At 57.4% G+C, this 15,304-nt stretch overlaps 9 protein-coding genes across 10 annotated transcripts; 4 read left to right on the top strand and 5 right to left on the bottom strand.

Annotated features, from left to right (window-relative positions):
• Positions 1 to 1,611: 1,611 nt before the first annotated feature.
• On the top strand, positions 1,612 to 2,644 carry SDRG_10177 (hypothetical protein; the record flags this gene model as incomplete). Its single annotated transcript, XM_008616157.1, has 3 exons — positions 1,612 to 1,863; positions 1,911 to 2,129; positions 2,177 to 2,644. 3 exons carry the CDS (start codon positions 1,612 to 1,614, stop codon positions 2,642 to 2,644), a joined length of 939 nt encoding a protein of 312 aa, XP_008614379.1.
• Positions 2,583 to 4,155, bottom strand: SDRG_10176 (hypothetical protein). The gene is made up of 10 exons (XM_008616156.1): positions 4,088 to 4,155; positions 3,837 to 4,044; positions 3,625 to 3,789; positions 3,513 to 3,575; positions 3,403 to 3,472; positions 3,313 to 3,356; positions 3,194 to 3,265; positions 3,057 to 3,149; positions 2,844 to 3,013; positions 2,583 to 2,790 (listed from the first exon to the last, which is right to left on the bottom strand). Exons 1-10 carry the CDS (start codon positions 4,129 to 4,131, stop codon positions 2,664 to 2,666), a joined length of 1,056 nt encoding a protein of 351 aa, XP_008614378.1. The 5' UTR covers positions 4,132 to 4,155; the 3' UTR covers positions 2,583 to 2,663.
• A 177-nt stretch (positions 4,156 to 4,332) lies between these two features.
• Positions 4,333 to 5,396, top strand: SDRG_10175 (hypothetical protein). The gene has a single exon (XM_008616155.1). It carries the CDS (start codon positions 4,390 to 4,392, stop codon positions 5,269 to 5,271), a length of 882 nt encoding a protein of 293 aa, XP_008614377.1. The 5' UTR covers positions 4,333 to 4,389; the 3' UTR covers positions 5,272 to 5,396.
• SDRG_10174 (hypothetical protein) lies at positions 5,315 to 7,086 on the bottom strand. The gene is made up of 2 exons (XM_008616154.1): positions 6,347 to 7,086; positions 5,315 to 6,297 (listed from the first exon to the last, which is right to left on the bottom strand). The coding sequence occupies exons 1-2, from the start codon at positions 6,758 to 6,760 to the stop codon at positions 5,416 to 5,418; spliced, it is 1,296 nt and encodes a 431-aa protein (XP_008614376.1). The 5' UTR covers positions 6,761 to 7,086; the 3' UTR covers positions 5,315 to 5,415.
• Positions 7,087 to 7,536: 450 nt separating this feature from the next.
• On the top strand, positions 7,537 to 8,669 carry SDRG_10173 (hypothetical protein). The gene is made up of 5 exons (XM_008616153.1): positions 7,537 to 7,787; positions 7,827 to 7,974; positions 8,022 to 8,117; positions 8,167 to 8,258; positions 8,306 to 8,669. Exons 1-5 carry the CDS (start codon positions 7,657 to 7,659, stop codon positions 8,637 to 8,639), a joined length of 801 nt encoding a protein of 266 aa, XP_008614375.1. The 5' UTR covers positions 7,537 to 7,656; the 3' UTR covers positions 8,640 to 8,669.
• On the bottom strand, positions 8,628 to 9,491 carry SDRG_10172 (hypothetical protein). Its single transcript, XM_008616152.1, has one exon. The coding sequence runs from the start codon at positions 9,442 to 9,444 to the stop codon at positions 8,734 to 8,736; it is 711 nt and encodes a 236-aa protein (XP_008614374.1). The 5' UTR covers positions 9,445 to 9,491; the 3' UTR covers positions 8,628 to 8,733.
• Positions 9,492 to 9,816: 325 nt separating this feature from the next.
• On the bottom strand, positions 9,817 to 10,767 carry SDRG_10171 (hypothetical protein). Its single transcript, XM_008616151.1, has one exon. The coding sequence runs from the start codon at positions 10,730 to 10,732 to the stop codon at positions 9,881 to 9,883; it is 852 nt and encodes a 283-aa protein (XP_008614373.1). The 5' UTR covers positions 10,733 to 10,767; the 3' UTR covers positions 9,817 to 9,880.
• A 374-nt stretch (positions 10,768 to 11,141) lies between these two features.
• Positions 11,142 to 13,372, top strand: SDRG_10170 (the record flags this gene model as incomplete). Of its 2 annotated transcripts, XM_008616149.1 has the most annotated exons (11): positions 11,142 to 11,209; positions 11,256 to 11,325; positions 11,378 to 11,501; positions 11,551 to 11,783; positions 11,833 to 12,069; positions 12,120 to 12,247; positions 12,304 to 12,409; positions 12,455 to 12,746; positions 12,792 to 12,853; positions 12,904 to 12,941; positions 12,996 to 13,257. In XM_008616149.1, exons 1-11 carry the CDS (start codon positions 11,142 to 11,144, stop codon positions 13,255 to 13,257), a joined length of 1,620 nt encoding a protein of 539 aa, XP_008614371.1. The 2 variants fall into 2 exon arrangements, with proteins under 2 accessions (XP_008614371.1, XP_008614372.1); XM_008616150.1 differs by lacking the exon at positions 11,142 to 11,209 and having other exon boundaries at positions 11,226 to 11,325; positions 12,996 to 13,372.
• Positions 13,284 to 14,875, bottom strand: SDRG_10169 (hypothetical protein; the record flags this gene model as incomplete). The annotated part of the gene is made up of 6 exons (XM_008616148.1): positions 13,284 to 13,595; positions 13,638 to 13,850; positions 13,896 to 14,273; positions 14,328 to 14,427; positions 14,475 to 14,691; positions 14,746 to 14,875. The coding sequence occupies 6 exons, from the start codon at positions 14,873 to 14,875 to the stop codon at positions 13,284 to 13,286; spliced, it is 1,350 nt and encodes a 449-aa protein (XP_008614370.1).
• Between the last annotated feature and the right edge of the window lie 429 nt (positions 14,876 to 15,304).

Here is a 15,304-nt window from a genome sequence, read left to right as displayed (position 1 = left end):
TGGATCGCTCGCATTCGTTCTTGTTGGTTCCGACAGCTTTGGCCAATCCAAAGGGCAAACCGGTTAAATGAAACCGGTTCAGTCTCTAAAATGGCAATTGCCACGCTATACCACATTTTGCCATAAATAAAATGACGTGGCGTTTCAAAAGTTCATCGACAATGTACTTGTCAGGCGGTGTATTACCGGGATTACCACTATGGGTTTTTCTTTTTCTATGTGGTCCATCGTCAAGCTACTTGATCGACCAGCAGCGTCCGCGGTCGTGAACCAGACCCGTGTTGCGGAGTTCCACTCGGATGCGACCGTGGGCCGACCTGGAGCTGCAGCACCCGAAGGTACACGGATGGCTCACTAGAACACGCGGGCTGATGGAAGTCGTTGGCTTGGCGACCGACGCGAAATGTCGGGTGGTCTGATGTTGATGAAGGTTGAATGCTCGTGGTGCCGACACTGGTCGAGTTGTTTTGTTTTGGCGTCTTGGTCGGTCGTCGTACATGAAAGTGTTTTCGTTTTGGCGCTGGGCTTGTTGACTTGTTTTTCGTTCTGGAGGCGTGGAGCTGGGCGGTTGACTGGATGCATTTGTTTTCGTTTTGGCGGCGTGGCGCGTTGGATATGTTTTCTTTGTTTGATGGGATTCGGGGCCGGATGATATGGATCTTGCTGCTGAAGGTTGATGGCTGATGGCGTTGGCGGTGGCGTTGGCGGTGGCGGTGGCGGCGGCGGCTGGCTGATTTGTGCTCTGTGCTCTGTGCTCTTTGCTTTGTGCTCTGTGTTCGGTGCTCATGTTGGTTCTGTATTGGATCTGATGTTGGTTGTGGTCCCCCTGACCGTTGCTTTTGTTGTTGTCTGGCTGGAGCACGTCGTCGTCTTCCTTGGATATGTCGTCTTGTACAGCGTGGCGATGAGTTCCTCATCGCTCAGCGTCGCTTGGTCTGATGGCGCGGCTCGCAGCAGGCGAAGGCGTCGACTGACGAGGCCTCCTTCTGCCGCGGCCTGGATGACCGACGGCCGCGCCTCGGAAGACGCGGCCACTCGTCGGTTGGTTTCGCTTGCGGAACGGCTGGAAAAACGCAGAATTCATCGGCAATGTACGGTAGCTATGTAAGGTCCTAATCACATCGTAGACGACACTGTAGCAGCCGTAGCTTTGCAATGAGAGTTTGTGCTTGAGTGTACATCCAGGTATAATGGCAGCCTACTCTTTTTACTAGGATTTCCAGAAAGAAGACAAGGGGCTCACAAACCCACAACTCTCTCTTCAATCACCCCACGGCGTTGCTTCCTCTCTGCGCTCGCAAAAACATAGTACAACAGTAGAGCGATACTAAAACATCATAAACAAAGAAGACGCGAGGTGGTTGCGAGGTGGTTGTGAGACAGTTCTTCCCAAGTCGGCCGAGAGACTCAACATGTCCACAGCATCAAATGGACCCGCGTCTTGGCTCAAAGTTACACCTAGGGATGGTTTAATGGCCCGCGGTATGCACACATGCCACGCTGGGGAGGTCTAATTGCCTTTTGAGCGTCGAAATCTGGCAGCAGAGGACTCCCATGTGATCCAATCTAAAAATATAGCGTTGTTCGCAGTCGAGCAGCTGCAATCGCCGCATGGAGAACCTCTTTCCTGCCTTCCGGTTCCACACCCCGTCGACAGTCAGCATCACGCCATGGGCACCGCCAAAAGCTACGCGTAGCTCGCGACGGCAGCGAGGTGGTGACGGGGCCACGCCGCTCGCAAAGCCCGTCGTGCTTGTCCGATCCACGTCGGTGCATCACCCGGCAAACAACCAAGTGGTCGAAGGACCGTACGATCCGTCGTTCAACCCGTCGCCGCTCTCTCTCGCCTCCAAGCGACCCGTTGTACGTATGGCCTCACGAAATCCCTGAGCACACTTCGTTTTGCATAGGAGACACCGATTTCCCGACGCAATCGGCGCGCGCTTCACAGCACAACCACGCCAAAACCACCGCTGAGCGACGCGCTCGCCTCGGTTGGTGTCGTCTTCAACAACCAGTCGGAGGACGACCTTGAAGTGTTCTGTACAAAGCTCAGCGCCCGGCGCATCCTCGAGTTCCGCCTCGAACCCGGTGCCACGTCCGAGCGGCACGTTGTTGGACGACCCACCGTACGACAATCTACCGGTTGGATGGTCATTGGCGTGCGTGCTTGTAGACGCCAAATTCCTTTCAAGGCATTCAGCTTGTCTACTTTGGCTTGGAGCGTAACATGATGGAGCCGGGGTACCGGTTCCCGATTGCGGCCACCGACGTCGCTGTGAGCGATGCCACCCCCGAAGGCATTCGCATGGCCTTTGCCTCCAACTGCATTGGCGACGAGGTCTACGAACTCTACAGCGTTGATCGGCTCGGGCGCGCGACGCACGTCGCCGAGCTACCGCGTGGCGAGCCATTACGCGTCACCGCGTCGCCCAGCCAGCCGTACATTGTGCAGTGCATGTCGAGCCAACGCGGCGTCGCGATCACGGTGGACGCAAGCGTTTTGACGTCCAAAGCCCGCTACTCAATCGTGCTTGACGACGCGGCGCATAGCATGTCGTTCATGGCGCAAACTCTCAAGAGCACGGACGAAAACATCGTGTTGATGTCGTTCTTGCCGTCGCGGCCACTCGACTATTCCTAATGGTATACGTTGCTTCTCTCTACGCCGTGTCCGCCTTGACCTCGGGCGGCAGCAGCAGCATGTCGCGGGCCGCGGCATCGACCGCCAAAAGACCTTCGTTAGTTTGCGTCGAGACGCGGAGGAATGTCGCGAGCTCACTCTGCTGCCTATGACACAAGTGACGTTAGTACATCGCGGCGACCGATTCACAATGACGCACTCGGGCGTGAGCGTCGACGCGTCAAATGGAACGTCAATCTTGGAAAGAATGTCAATCCACGTATGCTGCGCTTTCCACGGCAACTTGTCACGGAGCTCGGCGCGGAGCGCGAGCTGCTCGGCCACCGACGTGCCGGACGCGCCCGTCGGGTCGATCACAAAGCCGACCGTCTACACATTTCGTGTCAGCATGTTTAGGAAGGAAGATGCGAACCGCGTCCGTCTTGGTCAAAATGCTCAGCGCGAGTTTCTCGATTGCATTGCGCTTCTCATCTGGGCGAAACAAGAGACCCGGCGTGTCGGCGACCTGCGGCACAGAATAAGAATTTGCACGACATGGTAAAAACGTGCCTGGTACGACACACCATTAATAAAGATGTGGCCGATCGTCACGCCCCGCGTCGTGAACGGATAATTCGCAATCTAAACGTCCTTGAGATTTGACAAAAAAAATCATAAAATGCATGCACCTCGGGATTGGCAGTCGTCAGCGCCTTGACGAGCGACGACTTGCCTATAGCGAGGTTCGCTACGGTTGACGAGCGAGCACCAGTTCGTACCAACGTTGGGCGAGCCCACGAGTGCGAAAATCGGCTTGTCCAAGTCGATCTCGGGCAGTTTTCGCAATGTCTACTGCATGATTAATCATGCTCTACCTTGATTTCAGTACCTTGGCCATCTCTGCCGTCTCTTTCAGAACCGGCGCCTTTTGGTGTACGACTTCCTTGAGCGCCTACCATGTGCCGCATGAGATGTGTGCATCGATGCTTGCGAGTACATACGTCGAGGCAGCGCGCCATGCAGTCCTGGGACTCGACCTGCGTGAGCACGTCCTTGTTCTCGACTTCAAAGGCCTTGCCCGTGTTGTGCAATTCCGCGTAGACGCGGCGCAGCGACTGCAATTGGTTTTCGTACGCGCCTTGTCCGAGCGTCAAGAGCACAACTTCCTACGAGACGCGATGCTTGAGATGGACCAGGCGACGAGAAGCCGCACATGTTCGAACGAGTGCAGCGTCTTGAGCGGCGGAAAGGCCTTTGCAACGTGCGACGTCACGCCCGCGAGCTTGGAGAGCTGGTAGTTGATGAGCCGTGCGGTTTGGTTCTTCGTGCGCCGGATCGGGTCGGCCATGACCTTTTCCTTGATCGTGTGGCGCCAGAAGCGCATTTCGAGGATCTCGGGCGCCGTGTTCACATACGGTAGCCTACATATACGTCACGAGCTGCCAATGTGTCGAGCCATCGCACCGCTGCAGCGCGCCGTAGACCGCCGCCGTGCCATGCTTCGCCATGGTTCCGAGTTTGCCGTTCTACACCGTGGGACAAACCAGTGCTCGATAAAACCCATTTTACACGTGGTTTTACACTGGGACAAACCCTCCGAGGCGCTTTGACCAACCAGAAGTGGCGGCAGAGATTTTTCACGTGGTGGTTTATACAAGGTCATCCGGATACGATCCGGCGACCGTCAAGAAGGTGCGACTTGAAGTATCCGGCGGTTGGGCCACTGCGATTGGCTACCGTCCAGCATTCCAGCATCTCCAGCCCGCATGCTCGACCTCCGCGAGACAACGAGCGGCGTCGTCGGCGCCTTCTGCAACGTCTACGCAGGCCTGCCATTCGATGTGGTCAAGGTGCGCCTCCAGACGCAGTCGATGCCGCCCGAGTATGCTGGCGTCACCGACTGCATGACCAAGATCGTGCGCCAGGAAGGGCTGCGGTCGCTGTGGAAGGGCGCGATTCCCGCGCTCTCATCGGCGATCGTCGAGAACGCAGTGCTCTTTTCGGCCAACGGCATCTTGAAGCGCGTCATCTTTGCATCCGACGCGAATTTGCGCACGATTGACGAGGCGCTGCTCGGGAGCGCGGCCGCGATCTTCTCGGCGACCGCGATCACGCCCGCCGAAGTCATCAAGTGCCGCCTTCAGTCCGACCACGGCACCACGTCGCTCGGCGTGCGCAAGTGCGTCCAGAATGTTCTGCGCGAAAATGGTCCGCGGGGTCTTCTTGCGGGCCTGCCCGCTGTCCTTTTGCGGGACGTGCCCTTCAACTTTTGCTTCTTTGGCGCCTATGACGTGTACACGAGCTGGTTCATGGCGCTTCACGACGCGAGCTCCAAGCGCGAGCTGCACCCGCTCGCGGTGCTCACGGCCGGTGGTTGCGCCGGTGCGACCGGCTGGAGCATCGTCTTCCCCGTCGACGTCGTCAAGTCCCGCATGCAAGTCGGCAACAACGTCACTTTTAGCGCCGCAGCCCGCCACGTGTGGCACGAGTATGGCCTTCGTGGGTTTTACCGCGGTTGGTCGGCTGCCGTGCTTCGGTCGTTCCCCGCGAACGGCTGTCTCTTCCTCGGCGTCGAAATGACGCATCGGCTCTTCCACTTCTTGGACGGCGATGATGAGAGCAGCGCGGTCGAGCCCATGGCCTTGTAGGAATCTTCGCAAGGGGCTAGAGATAGACGGTACAGTAGTGTGTATATTTGACGAACAATCCAGATTTGCGTTTGTTCATTTATGATTCGATTTAGATAACAATTAATAAGGGTGTAGGGTGGCAGCATTAACCGGGTGGCAGCATTAACCGACAACTTCTTCAAAGCGCGTGTTGTCATCGTCGTCGTCGTCGCCGAGCGAGAGGAGACTGTCCGGATCAAAGCTCGCACACGAGTCGTACTCGGTGCCCGACACGGACGACGACACGAGCGACTGCCGCCTTCGCTCCATCACATCCCGCATCGACGACAAGAGCGAGCTCTGCTCTGCGAGCTTTTTCTCGATGTGCGCAAACGTCTCGGGCAACGGGTCGTTCGCGGGTCGCTGCGATAAGAGGTCTTGACAGCTCGTCATCGTCGCGTCGTCGTCATCGAGATCGTCCATGGCCGTGTAGAGAAAAGTCGGGACGCGGTCGAGCGGCGCTGGCGCCGGCATTTGCGCCACGGACGGTGGCGGACCCTCGCGCTGCCGCGCCGCCAGCACACACTTGGTGCAGTATTTGTTGATCGTCGTTGGCGCCTGCAATTGATGTGTGCAGTTGGAGCACATGACGTCGCCGCAGGACCGGCAATTGTACTTTGGTCGGAGCGCCTTGAACGAGAGCGCGCAGACGCTACACGCCTTGGCCTCTGGCACCCAGTGCTGGACGAGGCAGTTGCCGTCCAAGAGCCGCCTCGACGCCGGCAGCGTCGAGAGCTGCTGCACGTGGTCGCAGTACGAAGCGGTCGTATTGAGGTTGCGGAGGTACACAGGCACCTCGCGCGCATAGGTCGTTTGCGACAAGAGCGATACGACGCGGGCGTTGCCGGCCACGGGGCGAAAGAGGTGGACCATCGAGCACGCGGGGCGAATCGCGCGATGCCATACGTTGGCTGGCGACAAGTAGTGGGTCATATCGATCCACTCGAGAATCTGGTAGAGCACGGGCGACGACGCGCTTCCCGGTGGGACGTACGTGCCAGAGTACTATACAAAATATCAATACCCATACAGCATCGAACGCAATAAGATCTACCTCGAGGTACACGAGCTCCTTGGACTTGCCAAAGATCCCCGTCTTGTTGATGGACACGAGTTTGGCGCCAACGAATTGGAACGGGTCGGCGTCCGTGCGCGTCTGCAGTGCGCGCAAGACGGCGGCGTCTTGGTACGCCTTGCCGAGCAGAAGCGCGGCGACGGTCTTGACGTCACGCGTGCAGTCCGTGTAGAGCGCGTAGGCCACGTCGCGGAGGCTGGCGTGGACGAGCCCCGTGCAGAGATACTCCTTCTTCATGTCGTCCTTGTAGACACGCAGGCCCATCTTGTCGAGGGACGGCGCCGCCTTGGGCGCTGCGGCCAACGCGGTATGGAGAAGGTGCCGGGCGCGGGCGCCGAACGCGACCTCCTCCTCGTGTGTGAGCACAAACGACTTGAGCAGCTGGGCGCTCATTTTTCAAAGTGCAATCTCGAAGCCGCATTCCGGCGGATCAGAAATGTTTACCATCTAATCCGACATGTGGGACTGTCCAAGCAGCCGACCCGAGTCGATTCTTGCAACACGAAATCATTCCATACGAAAGCTTGACATGGCACCGTTTGTTGCGTCCCTAGCACGTACAGCCCCGCGGACTTGGCTCCCCACAAATGGAGTCGCGGGAGCGCATCCTCTCAACATTTAGACCGTCGCTGGGCACGCAAATTGGCCAGCACGTCAACCAAGTCGCGACCGTGGGTGGCAGCTTTTTTTATATCACCACGCCCGCGGTCGGTCGCCTCAACCCGCCTCAACCCGCTCGGTACACTTGGGTGTACGTTGTTGCATCCCGATGCGGAATCAATACACAAGAAATCAGAAGACGTGTACGAATCGTCGTCGACAAAGAACACCAAGAACACTTGGTGCCGTAATATATACCGGTCCTAGTAACCTTAGTTTATATATTACCACCGTTGCGAGAAGTGCTGGGTGCCGTAGCCGAGACGAGGAAGCAAAGAGGACGCTGGAGCATACCACTGCAAGCGCTTGCATTGGCCACGCACCTCGAATGTCGTTCGACTACCAGTAATGGCCGACGCCCTTGTTGACGCAGGAAGAAGCGACGCGTGCGTTATTTCGCAATCGGCCACGTCACGATGATCCGCGCCGAACAGCTGGATGTTGACGCGCATGTCAGATATCAGGCGACCGATTGCCTTTTCAAAGGGGTACGACCCACTCCCGCTGCTCACTCCCACGTCACAACTTGTTGACGCCCCAGAATTTTCTTGATGGTCTTCACGTCCCTCGAAGATCGCCAAGTCGACGTCCCACTCCACTCGAGCTGAAACGTCGACAGCCTCGTGAAGATGGAGACGCTCGTTGCTGTGCACCGCCGTTGCGTGCTTTTGCCCGCGATGCGCGCGTACTGGAAATGCTGGCGGCGCTTTGCGATCGCTGCCAAACACCAAGCCATCTACGACCATCGCATTCGAACGAGGTACACGTGGACTCGCTGCACTGCTGCCACGACACATAGGCGGGATCGCACGCTCCGTATTGCCGTTTTGCGCCGCCAACGTCTGCTCTTGACTCGCGGCTTGTCGGTGTGGCGCCACGCCGCGACGACCGTCACCGCCTTGGGACGTGCGCTTGCTCGGCACCACGCCAGAGCTCGGACTCGCACGGTATACCGCGACGGCACTGCTGTTCACTAATGGCTTAAGCTGCCCAGGTGTGGCGGCAGTGGGCTCGATACGTGTATCACGACACGCTGGAGGAGCAAGTTGCGGCATTAGCGTGGGTCGTCCAGTTCCGTCGGGCCGTGACGGTAGACGCAGAACATCCATATCCATCCCATCTGCACGCGTGTGGAGTAGTACATGCTTCGTCTTTTGCGCAAGAATCAGCGTCGGCGGATGACTGCTGCTGTCATCCGCTGGCAATACGTCACGTCATTGGCGCGCCATGGGTACGTTCGAGAACCTTGGGTTCACATCTCAACCTCGCGTGTACTAGCACGTTTTGCCTCCATCGTCGCATCAAGTGCCAAGCAGTCATCGCGCTACTGAAGCGTCTCGTCGGCAAGGCCCGCACCCGGCGGCTGCACGAGGCAGCTGCGATCGCGCAGTACGTTGCGAAGCTCTGTGCCGACGCAGTGCGCATCGTGCTACGCTGCCACACGAGCGCCGGCACGCTTGCTACTCTGCTGGCGCAACGTCACGTGCGCAGGGCCTGGGCTCGCTGGGTCGCTGTGTCCTGTCGGCGTGTCCCGCCGCCCGCGCCGTTGCGCCGCAAGCGCTGGGTGCCGAGGTCGGCTCCTCTGAAATTGAAACCTACGTGGCGGCCGTAAATAAATAAAGGCGTGTATATTAGTATCGTCTAAGATCAGAGTATAGTGTACGTGGACGAGGACAACGAGAGCGACGGACGGCGGTCGAGTACCACTACATGATGGCACATACGGGCCCGCAACTGTTTTTAGCAGAGATGTACACCCGGGCGGGCATCGACACCCGGCGCGTTGGCGGCACAGGCGACTCGATCGCATGGAACGCGATCGGGATCGCGGGTTTGGCGAGGTCCATGTTGACCGTGACCGGCGCCAGCTTTGATGGCGGCCGGAAATCCGACTGCTTCCGCAGGTCGTCGCGCTCTTGCTGCAGAAAGACGTATTGCTCCATGCTGTCGTCGAGCCGTGCCTCGAGGTCTTCGACGGACGCTTGGAGCTCCCGCTCGCGGCGCTCGAGGTCGTCGTTGTGCTGCTCAAGCACTTGTACTTGGGTCTTGAGCGTGCTCGTCGTCTTCGTGAGCTCCTCGACGACGCGTTGAAGTTGCACGACTTCCTTGTTAGCGGTGAGCACGGCCTGCTGCGCGCTGCGTGCATCGTCCAGCGCTTTCTCCAGCTGTTCGTCGGCCTTGGCGCGTGCGCCTTCGAGGCGCTGGACCTCGAGCTCGAGCTCGTGCTCGATCTCACAGCTCGAGTGCACGTACTCGTCGTGGCTGCGCTGCAGCACGAGCAGCTCGTGCTCCTTGTCCCGGAGCGCGGCCTCGAGGGCGGCCACGCGCTCGTCGTCGCTCGTCGGGTCCATGTGCTTCCGGACCGGCGTCGTCGTCATCATCGGAGTCTCCATTGGCGTAGGTCCACTCGGCCCCATTTCTGACCACCAAGCTCCCAACACCCGACTGCAGTAGTGAGCAACCGTCGATATCGAAGCTTACGAATCCGGATACCGTGCCCTGAACCGCTCCCAGTAGACTTGTATTTTGTATGTAATGCGATACGGCCAGCCTGTTCTATTTTTATCTTCTTCGCGTATCCGGAAAGGCAAGATGGCGGGAACGTTTGGTGCAACTTCAAGTGGCCGAAGAAATTCGTCTTGGCTAGGACGCGAACTCAACCCGCGTCCATAAAGGCGCGTAGAATCGACGTCTCGCGATTCGAGTCTAACGAGGCTGTGGCACCCTTCCGTTGTCGGCCGACATCACCAGGGAACGGCTGAAGGCACATCAGCTTTAACGACCCGTACTAGTGTTGACAAATGCGTCGCACTCGTGTTAACGTCATACTATAGAGGCGAGTGTGTTGCGATCTTATCTCGCGACGGATTGGCGCGAGACGCGGCTGGAGCGACTTGAGGACGGTTTGTTGGACGCGTCGTCTTGCTCGATTTCGCTCAGCGCGCGCATATGCTCGATGATCGTGTTTTGGTAGCTCTCGTACGGATCGACGCGGTTGGTCAAGAAGGACTCGAGCATGTGCTTCATGAAGAAGCACACGACGTTGGACCAGGCCTCGGCAATGTCGGGCGTCGCAAGCTCGCCGAGCCAGTACATGAGCACTTCGATCATCGTGCTCGTGTACGTGGCAAATTGGTAGGCGCGGATCTTGGGAAAGAACCGGTGGCGGTGGCCAAGGTATCGAATCTTGTTGACGAGGCGCGCGTTGTCTTCGGTCGAGCACTTGAGCATGAGTGTAAGCGCCTTGATGAGGATCTCGCCGCGGCGCTTCACGTCAGGAAACACCTCTTGGAACGTTGAGTCGCGCTGGAAGAGGCGAAAGAAGAACTCGTCGTAGAAGAGAATGATACCCGACTTGCGAAATTCCTTCATGCGGTCCGTCGCCGAGCCCAAGATGTACTTCCACGTGTTATTGCAGTCCGAGACGTACGCCGCTGTGAAAAGCGGCATCATGGGCAAGTTAGCGGGAATGTAGTGGTGCACGATTGAGCGCGGGCACCGCTCGTACATGAAGAGCTGGATCATTTCACCCGTGTCGTCGTCGACGTGCTTGGGTGCCTCGTTGCCGTCGTCGACAGTGGATGCTGCCTTCTTGCTCTTCTTCGCTCCACCTTTGGTCACTGTCGATGGTTGGGTTGCGCCCAGCGTAGGGCCCGACGCGGGTGCCACCGGAGGTGCTTCAACCTTGCTCTTGGTGAGACCCATGGTATCAACGGTGTGTGTTGGCGTCAGCCGTGGCGATTCTGAAAGTCCCGCTTTTCTTCCATCGCGCGAAAAAAGTTCGATGAATAAAACACTATTTGCGACTATCGAATAGCGTTATTCGGTTGCGCAGAGAGTATAACGCGTCGCTCTGTAGCAGTGCATGTATGCAATGCAAGCCATTGATGCGCGCGCACCGCAGTAGTGATCACGTTTGTTTGGACTATTCTACAGAGCCACACGAGGAGCCAATGCGTAACACTAATTTTTGCTCTTTCGGCGCCGCTTGAAGATCGCGAGCCACGTCCAGTTCCAACGACAACCCAGGGAGGCGTTGGCGCGTTAACGCAGCTGGCCGTGACCACGGAGCCTTTATAGGGTCAACGAGGTGACGAATCACTGGTTCATCTACATGACAACGCGCCGGATCGAGCATTCCACCTCAGCGGTGAGTTGTTATAGCTTGCCTTGTGCACAGAGGTGAGGGTACGGTGGGTTGAAACGTTCGAGATTTAAACGGAGCTAGCATGCGCGCAGCAGCGACCGAGCGCAAAAGGCCCGAGAGCGGAGCCCAGGATCCGCTCAAGCAGACCCAGGTACGGGGTACTAGTACAGGAGGGCCTCGCCGACAATGCTGCGTGTGTCTAGCGTGCGCTGGCCGAAGCGCAAAAAACCATTGCCGAGCAGCAGCAGCGTGAGAAGGAGCTCAAGAAGCTGCTCGAGCTCCAGAGCCTTGTCGAGAGTGGCGATGGCACGAACGCGCTTCTCGAAGGTGATCTCATTCGTTCTGCTCTCGCATGCGGAACCATATGTGTCTTTAGCCAAGACGCAAGCGCTCAACAACATTCATTCGCAAAAAGTCCGATCGCTCATGAAGTCGATCCACCAGCTGCAAGAGCAAGTGGGTGTCATGAAGGCGCAAGACAACGAACACCGCCGGTCCGCACTCATCCAAAGCTTGCGCAAGAAGCAGCGCGAGCAAGATTTGCTCATCGACGTCCTCAAAGAGGCGCTCGCGACCAAAGCCCCCGAGTTCCAAGACTCGTTGCCGCTTGTACACGAGACTCGCATGGTGCATTCCACTGACAGAAGCCGTACCATAGGTGAACGAATTTGTGCTCAAAAAGACACTCAGTGGCCCCAAGCGATTCCGGCCCAAGACTCGCGAGGAGCTCGAGCTCGAGTTTCTCGATCTAGATAAGAAATACAAGCGCGCTGTTCAAAGCCTCAAGTCGACCAAAGCAGCGATGACCTCCAACGCCAAAGAGGAAGTGTCGCCCCAAGACAACGGCGACGTGTGCGAGGACGGCGAGGCCAAGTCTATCGCCGCCAACGACGCGGTGCGATCCTCGCCGTCAAGGGTGCACCTAACCGAGGAGCTCTGCGGTAGGAAGCTGTCAAGACCCTTCAAGAAGAAGTGGACCGACTTCGCATTGCTATTGCGTCCAAAGATGTCAACCTCCACGCACAGTTGACCGAGATCGAGACGCTGCACCAACAGCTTGCACAGCTTACGGCGTACATAAATATCTCGTTCGAGTATGTGCAGAGTCGGTGCTGACATGGTGCTGTAGCATTCAAGACAAGTACGATCGGGCCAAGCAAAAGTACGCAGCGAGCAAGGAAGCACTTGAGAAGACCCAACACGACTCGATCCAACTCATCCAGGAAAAGGAAAAAGTGGGTTCTAGCTCATGGCGTCAGAAGTCACGCTGTTGCGCGTAGGAGAGCGAGGCGCGAGCGCAAGCCGAAGCCGAGCTCGTCTTTTTCAAGGAAGCCCATGCCAACGATGTGGCACAGAGCGATCGCGAAAAGCTCGACCTCCTCGAACGCATCAAAGCCATGCACGCGCACGAAATCGACCTCCAAACGCAGCTTGAAGATCAGCAAAAGAAATGGTGTCTCGACCGGTCCCATCTGCATGCGCAGCTACGAGCCCTTGAGAAGCAGCTGCAAACCGCCACTGATGAAGCGCAGACTGCCCGCGCAGCCACCGACACCCTGCTGCAGGCCAAGGGTACTCGCGACGACCACGCCACCTTGTCAAGTCGACTTGTGCTAGAGTCCATGTCGCAAAAAATCGTCGAGTTGAACGCCGCACTTGCCGCCGCGACGGCGGCCAAGGTACTAGGCGCTTCTCCACTCAACTTGCAAATGCATGGCTGCTCGCGTAGGTTGTCGTTGCGACGTCCTCTGCACCAGGGCCAAGCGCGTAAGTACCTCCAATTTGTCAGTGTTCGGAAGACAATATATAGAACATGACTAGGCAAGAACTGGCCGTGCAGCAAGTCACATGGCAGCAAGCCATCGACGAGCGCGATCTCAAACTACGGGCGCTCGACAAGCAAGTATTGGCCGCCAAGCTCTTGGCGCGGCAAAGCAAGAAGGAAAAAGAACAGATGTTGCAGCAAATCGACAAGCTCCGCACGTTGCTGGCCGACGCCGCCCCGAAAACCGAAGCGTCCGCGCTGCTCTCGCAGCTCAAAGCGTCGACCGAGCGGCCCTCCACGGATGGAAGTGGTTCGTAGTGCCCAGCATCCTTATGTTATGGCTCCTAATCAAAGAACCCGCTGCTCTGCGTTGGTGTGTGGTGCAGCTGCTGGAATAAGCTGCAGCCCGAGAGCGCGCACAGCAAGAGACAAATGGTGACCGCCGTGTACTTGTGGCAAATCAGCGACGCGTCACCGAGTTGACAAATGTAGAACGCCGGCATGACAAAGCAAATGATTGGGTTGGTCGTCGCGCCGAGGATGCCGAGCACCGAAGCAATGTCGGTTGCGAGCAGCGCAAGCGTCACGGCAATCGCAACAAGGAGCGTCGTTAGAAGGACATGGCGCACGGTGCTCCCAGCGTTGCCCCAAATGGCCTAATTCCGCACGTGAGAAAGTACGGAGGGGATAGAGCACACCTCATTGATGCAGTTGCGCAGCGTGTGGATGTAGAGCGGTGTCGTCACGACGATTGAGACGCCGAGGAAGATGCAGCCTGCTGTGATCGCAGCGTCGCCGTGGTAGTCGTTTTCGAGAAAATTCGACCGCGTTGCGTCGCCAAAGGTGAAGACCGCAAACACGCTCAGCGCCAAGTAGACGAGACTCGCCACACCCAAGCTACGGCGCGCAACCTACAAAGCGAAATGAATTGCATGAACTTACTTCGAAACGACAACCTTGTACATGCGGGGGCTCGAGCGTCGCTTGAGCTGAAGGTAAATGGGCAGCACGTTCGGATGACACGTGTAGGCAAATACCACGAGTGGCACGGCCGTGAGAATCCGGGATGGCTTAAAGTTGAACATGGTCAGGTGCTTGCACTGGTACCAAAAGTCGGGCGCGAACCCGAGGTGCGCGAACTGAAAGTACTTGGCGACGACTGTGATGGTCAAAAAGACAATGCACAGGATCGAGAAGAGCGACGAGAAGCGCAGCGACGAGAGCGACCGGAAGAGCGAGAGCGGGTACACGAAGCAAAGACAGAGCGCGCCGATGAGCGCGTTGCGTGTGTCCCGGTCCGAGCCCATTTCAATGGCGCCAAAGTACTGCGTTGGCTACGTAGCAAGCATATTGAGCGAGCAAAAAATAGAGAGCGATAGCGCAGGTACCTTGACAACGAGAAGAATGAGCTCCGAGCTCGCAACGAAAAAGCCAACCGAGGTTCCCAGAAGGTTCATGCAGATGGCGCCTTGGACAAACATCGCCAGCCTACGCATACGCATGAGCCGATGCATATGGCAAGACGACATATCTACCGAGGGCCAGACGCGGCGTTAGCCAAGTGCATATACGACGTCTCATGCGAGATATCGCTGCAGACGACGAGAAGAAAGAGCGAGTAGTAGGCAAGGAAGGCGCCGAGGAGGATGATGCCGATACCGAGGAGGACGCCGACCTGGTTGACTGCATACGGCAAGGCGAGGACGCCAGCCCCCACGATGGAGACGGTCATCGTGAACATGGAGCCCTTGACTACGAGGAAGCTCGGTTCCCATCGTCCCATCATGCATGACCGGGAGAATGTACCTGAGCCTGGCTGCATCTTGCTCGTGATGTACTTCTCCATGAAGCTCATGCGCTCTTCCCGCGCTTCTTCGATGGCGTCGTCGGCCATGTCCATCAGCAGCGGGACGTCGCCCGTGTCCTCGCGCTCCATATCGGTTGTCTTCTTCCTCTGGCAAGAATTCGTATCTTCGGCAACATCCACCTTTCACATCCGATAAATGGCCATCCGGATATCAATTAATGGAGGTTGCAGTTGGCAATCATCCGGACTGCCCAATTCAGAGCCATTATCATCTGACGGCGACAGTATTTCTTTTCCACAAGTCAATAAAACCTCGATGATAAATCCAAACGAAAACATAAGATTGTGCGAATTGGAGTTTAGTCGAATCCACCGCCGACAAAGTATTTATCGAGACGGAGTACTGCGCCAAGGTCGACTTGAGCGACGTTTGCCCGGCGCCAGGTCCCGTTGTGCTCTGAACGTTGCCAAGGTGGCTCGCCAGCTGGTCCACGGCCTCACGACCATCCACGGCAAAGGGGCGCGTAGTCTTCAAAGTCGTCATAATCAAGCAACGTG

This window comes from Saprolegnia diclina (genome assembly GCF_000281045.1).
Source record: "Saprolegnia diclina VS20 unplaced genomic scaffold supercont1.33, whole genome shotgun sequence".
Lineage (NCBI taxonomy): Eukaryota > Oomycota > Saprolegniomycetes > Saprolegniales > Saprolegniaceae > Saprolegnia > Saprolegnia diclina.
The sequence above is the reverse complement of the archived record's forward strand: the minus strand, read 5'-3'. Positions and strand labels throughout refer to the sequence as shown.

Coding starts and splice junctions, on each gene's coding strand:
- SDRG_10176 (XM_008616156.1), bottom strand. CDS start 4,131: ATGGCGAAGCATGGCACGGCGGCGGTCTACGGCGCGCTGCAGCG. Junction 4,045..4,087: donor GTCTACGGCGCGCTGCAGCG/GTGCGATGGCTC, acceptor ACGTATATGTAG/GCTACCGTATGTGAACACGG. Junction 3,473..3,512: donor AGACGGCAGAGATGGCCAAG/GTACTGAAATCA, acceptor ATCATGCAGTAG/ACATTGCGAAAACTGCCCGA.
- SDRG_10175 (XM_008616155.1), top strand. CDS start 4,390: ATGCTCGACCTCCGCGAGACAACGAGCGGCGTCGTCGGCGCCTTCTGC.
- SDRG_10174 (XM_008616154.1), bottom strand. CDS start 6,760: ATGAGCGCCCAGCTGCTCAAGTCGTTTGTGCTCACACACGAGGAGGAG. Junction 6,298..6,346: donor AGGAGCTCGTGTACCTCGAG/GTAGATCTTATT, acceptor TATTTTGTATAG/TACTCTGGCACGTACGTCCC.
- SDRG_10173 (XM_008616153.1), top strand. CDS start 7,657: ATGGAGACGCTCGTTGCTGTGCACCGCCGTTGCGTGCTTTTGCCCGCG. Junction 7,975..8,021: donor CCAGAGCTCGGACTCGCACG/GTATACCGCGAC, acceptor TAAGCTGCCCAG/GTGTGGCGGCAGTGGGCTCG. Junction 8,118..8,166: donor AGTTCCGTCGGGCCGTGACG/GTAGACGCAGAA, acceptor CGTGTGGAGTAG/TACATGCTTCGTCTTTTGCG.
- SDRG_10172 (XM_008616152.1), bottom strand. CDS start 9,444: ATGGGGCCGAGTGGACCTACGCCAATGGAGACTCCGATGATGACGACG.
- SDRG_10171 (XM_008616151.1), bottom strand. CDS start 10,732: ATGGGTCTCACCAAGAGCAAGGTTGAAGCACCTCCGGTGGCACCCGCG.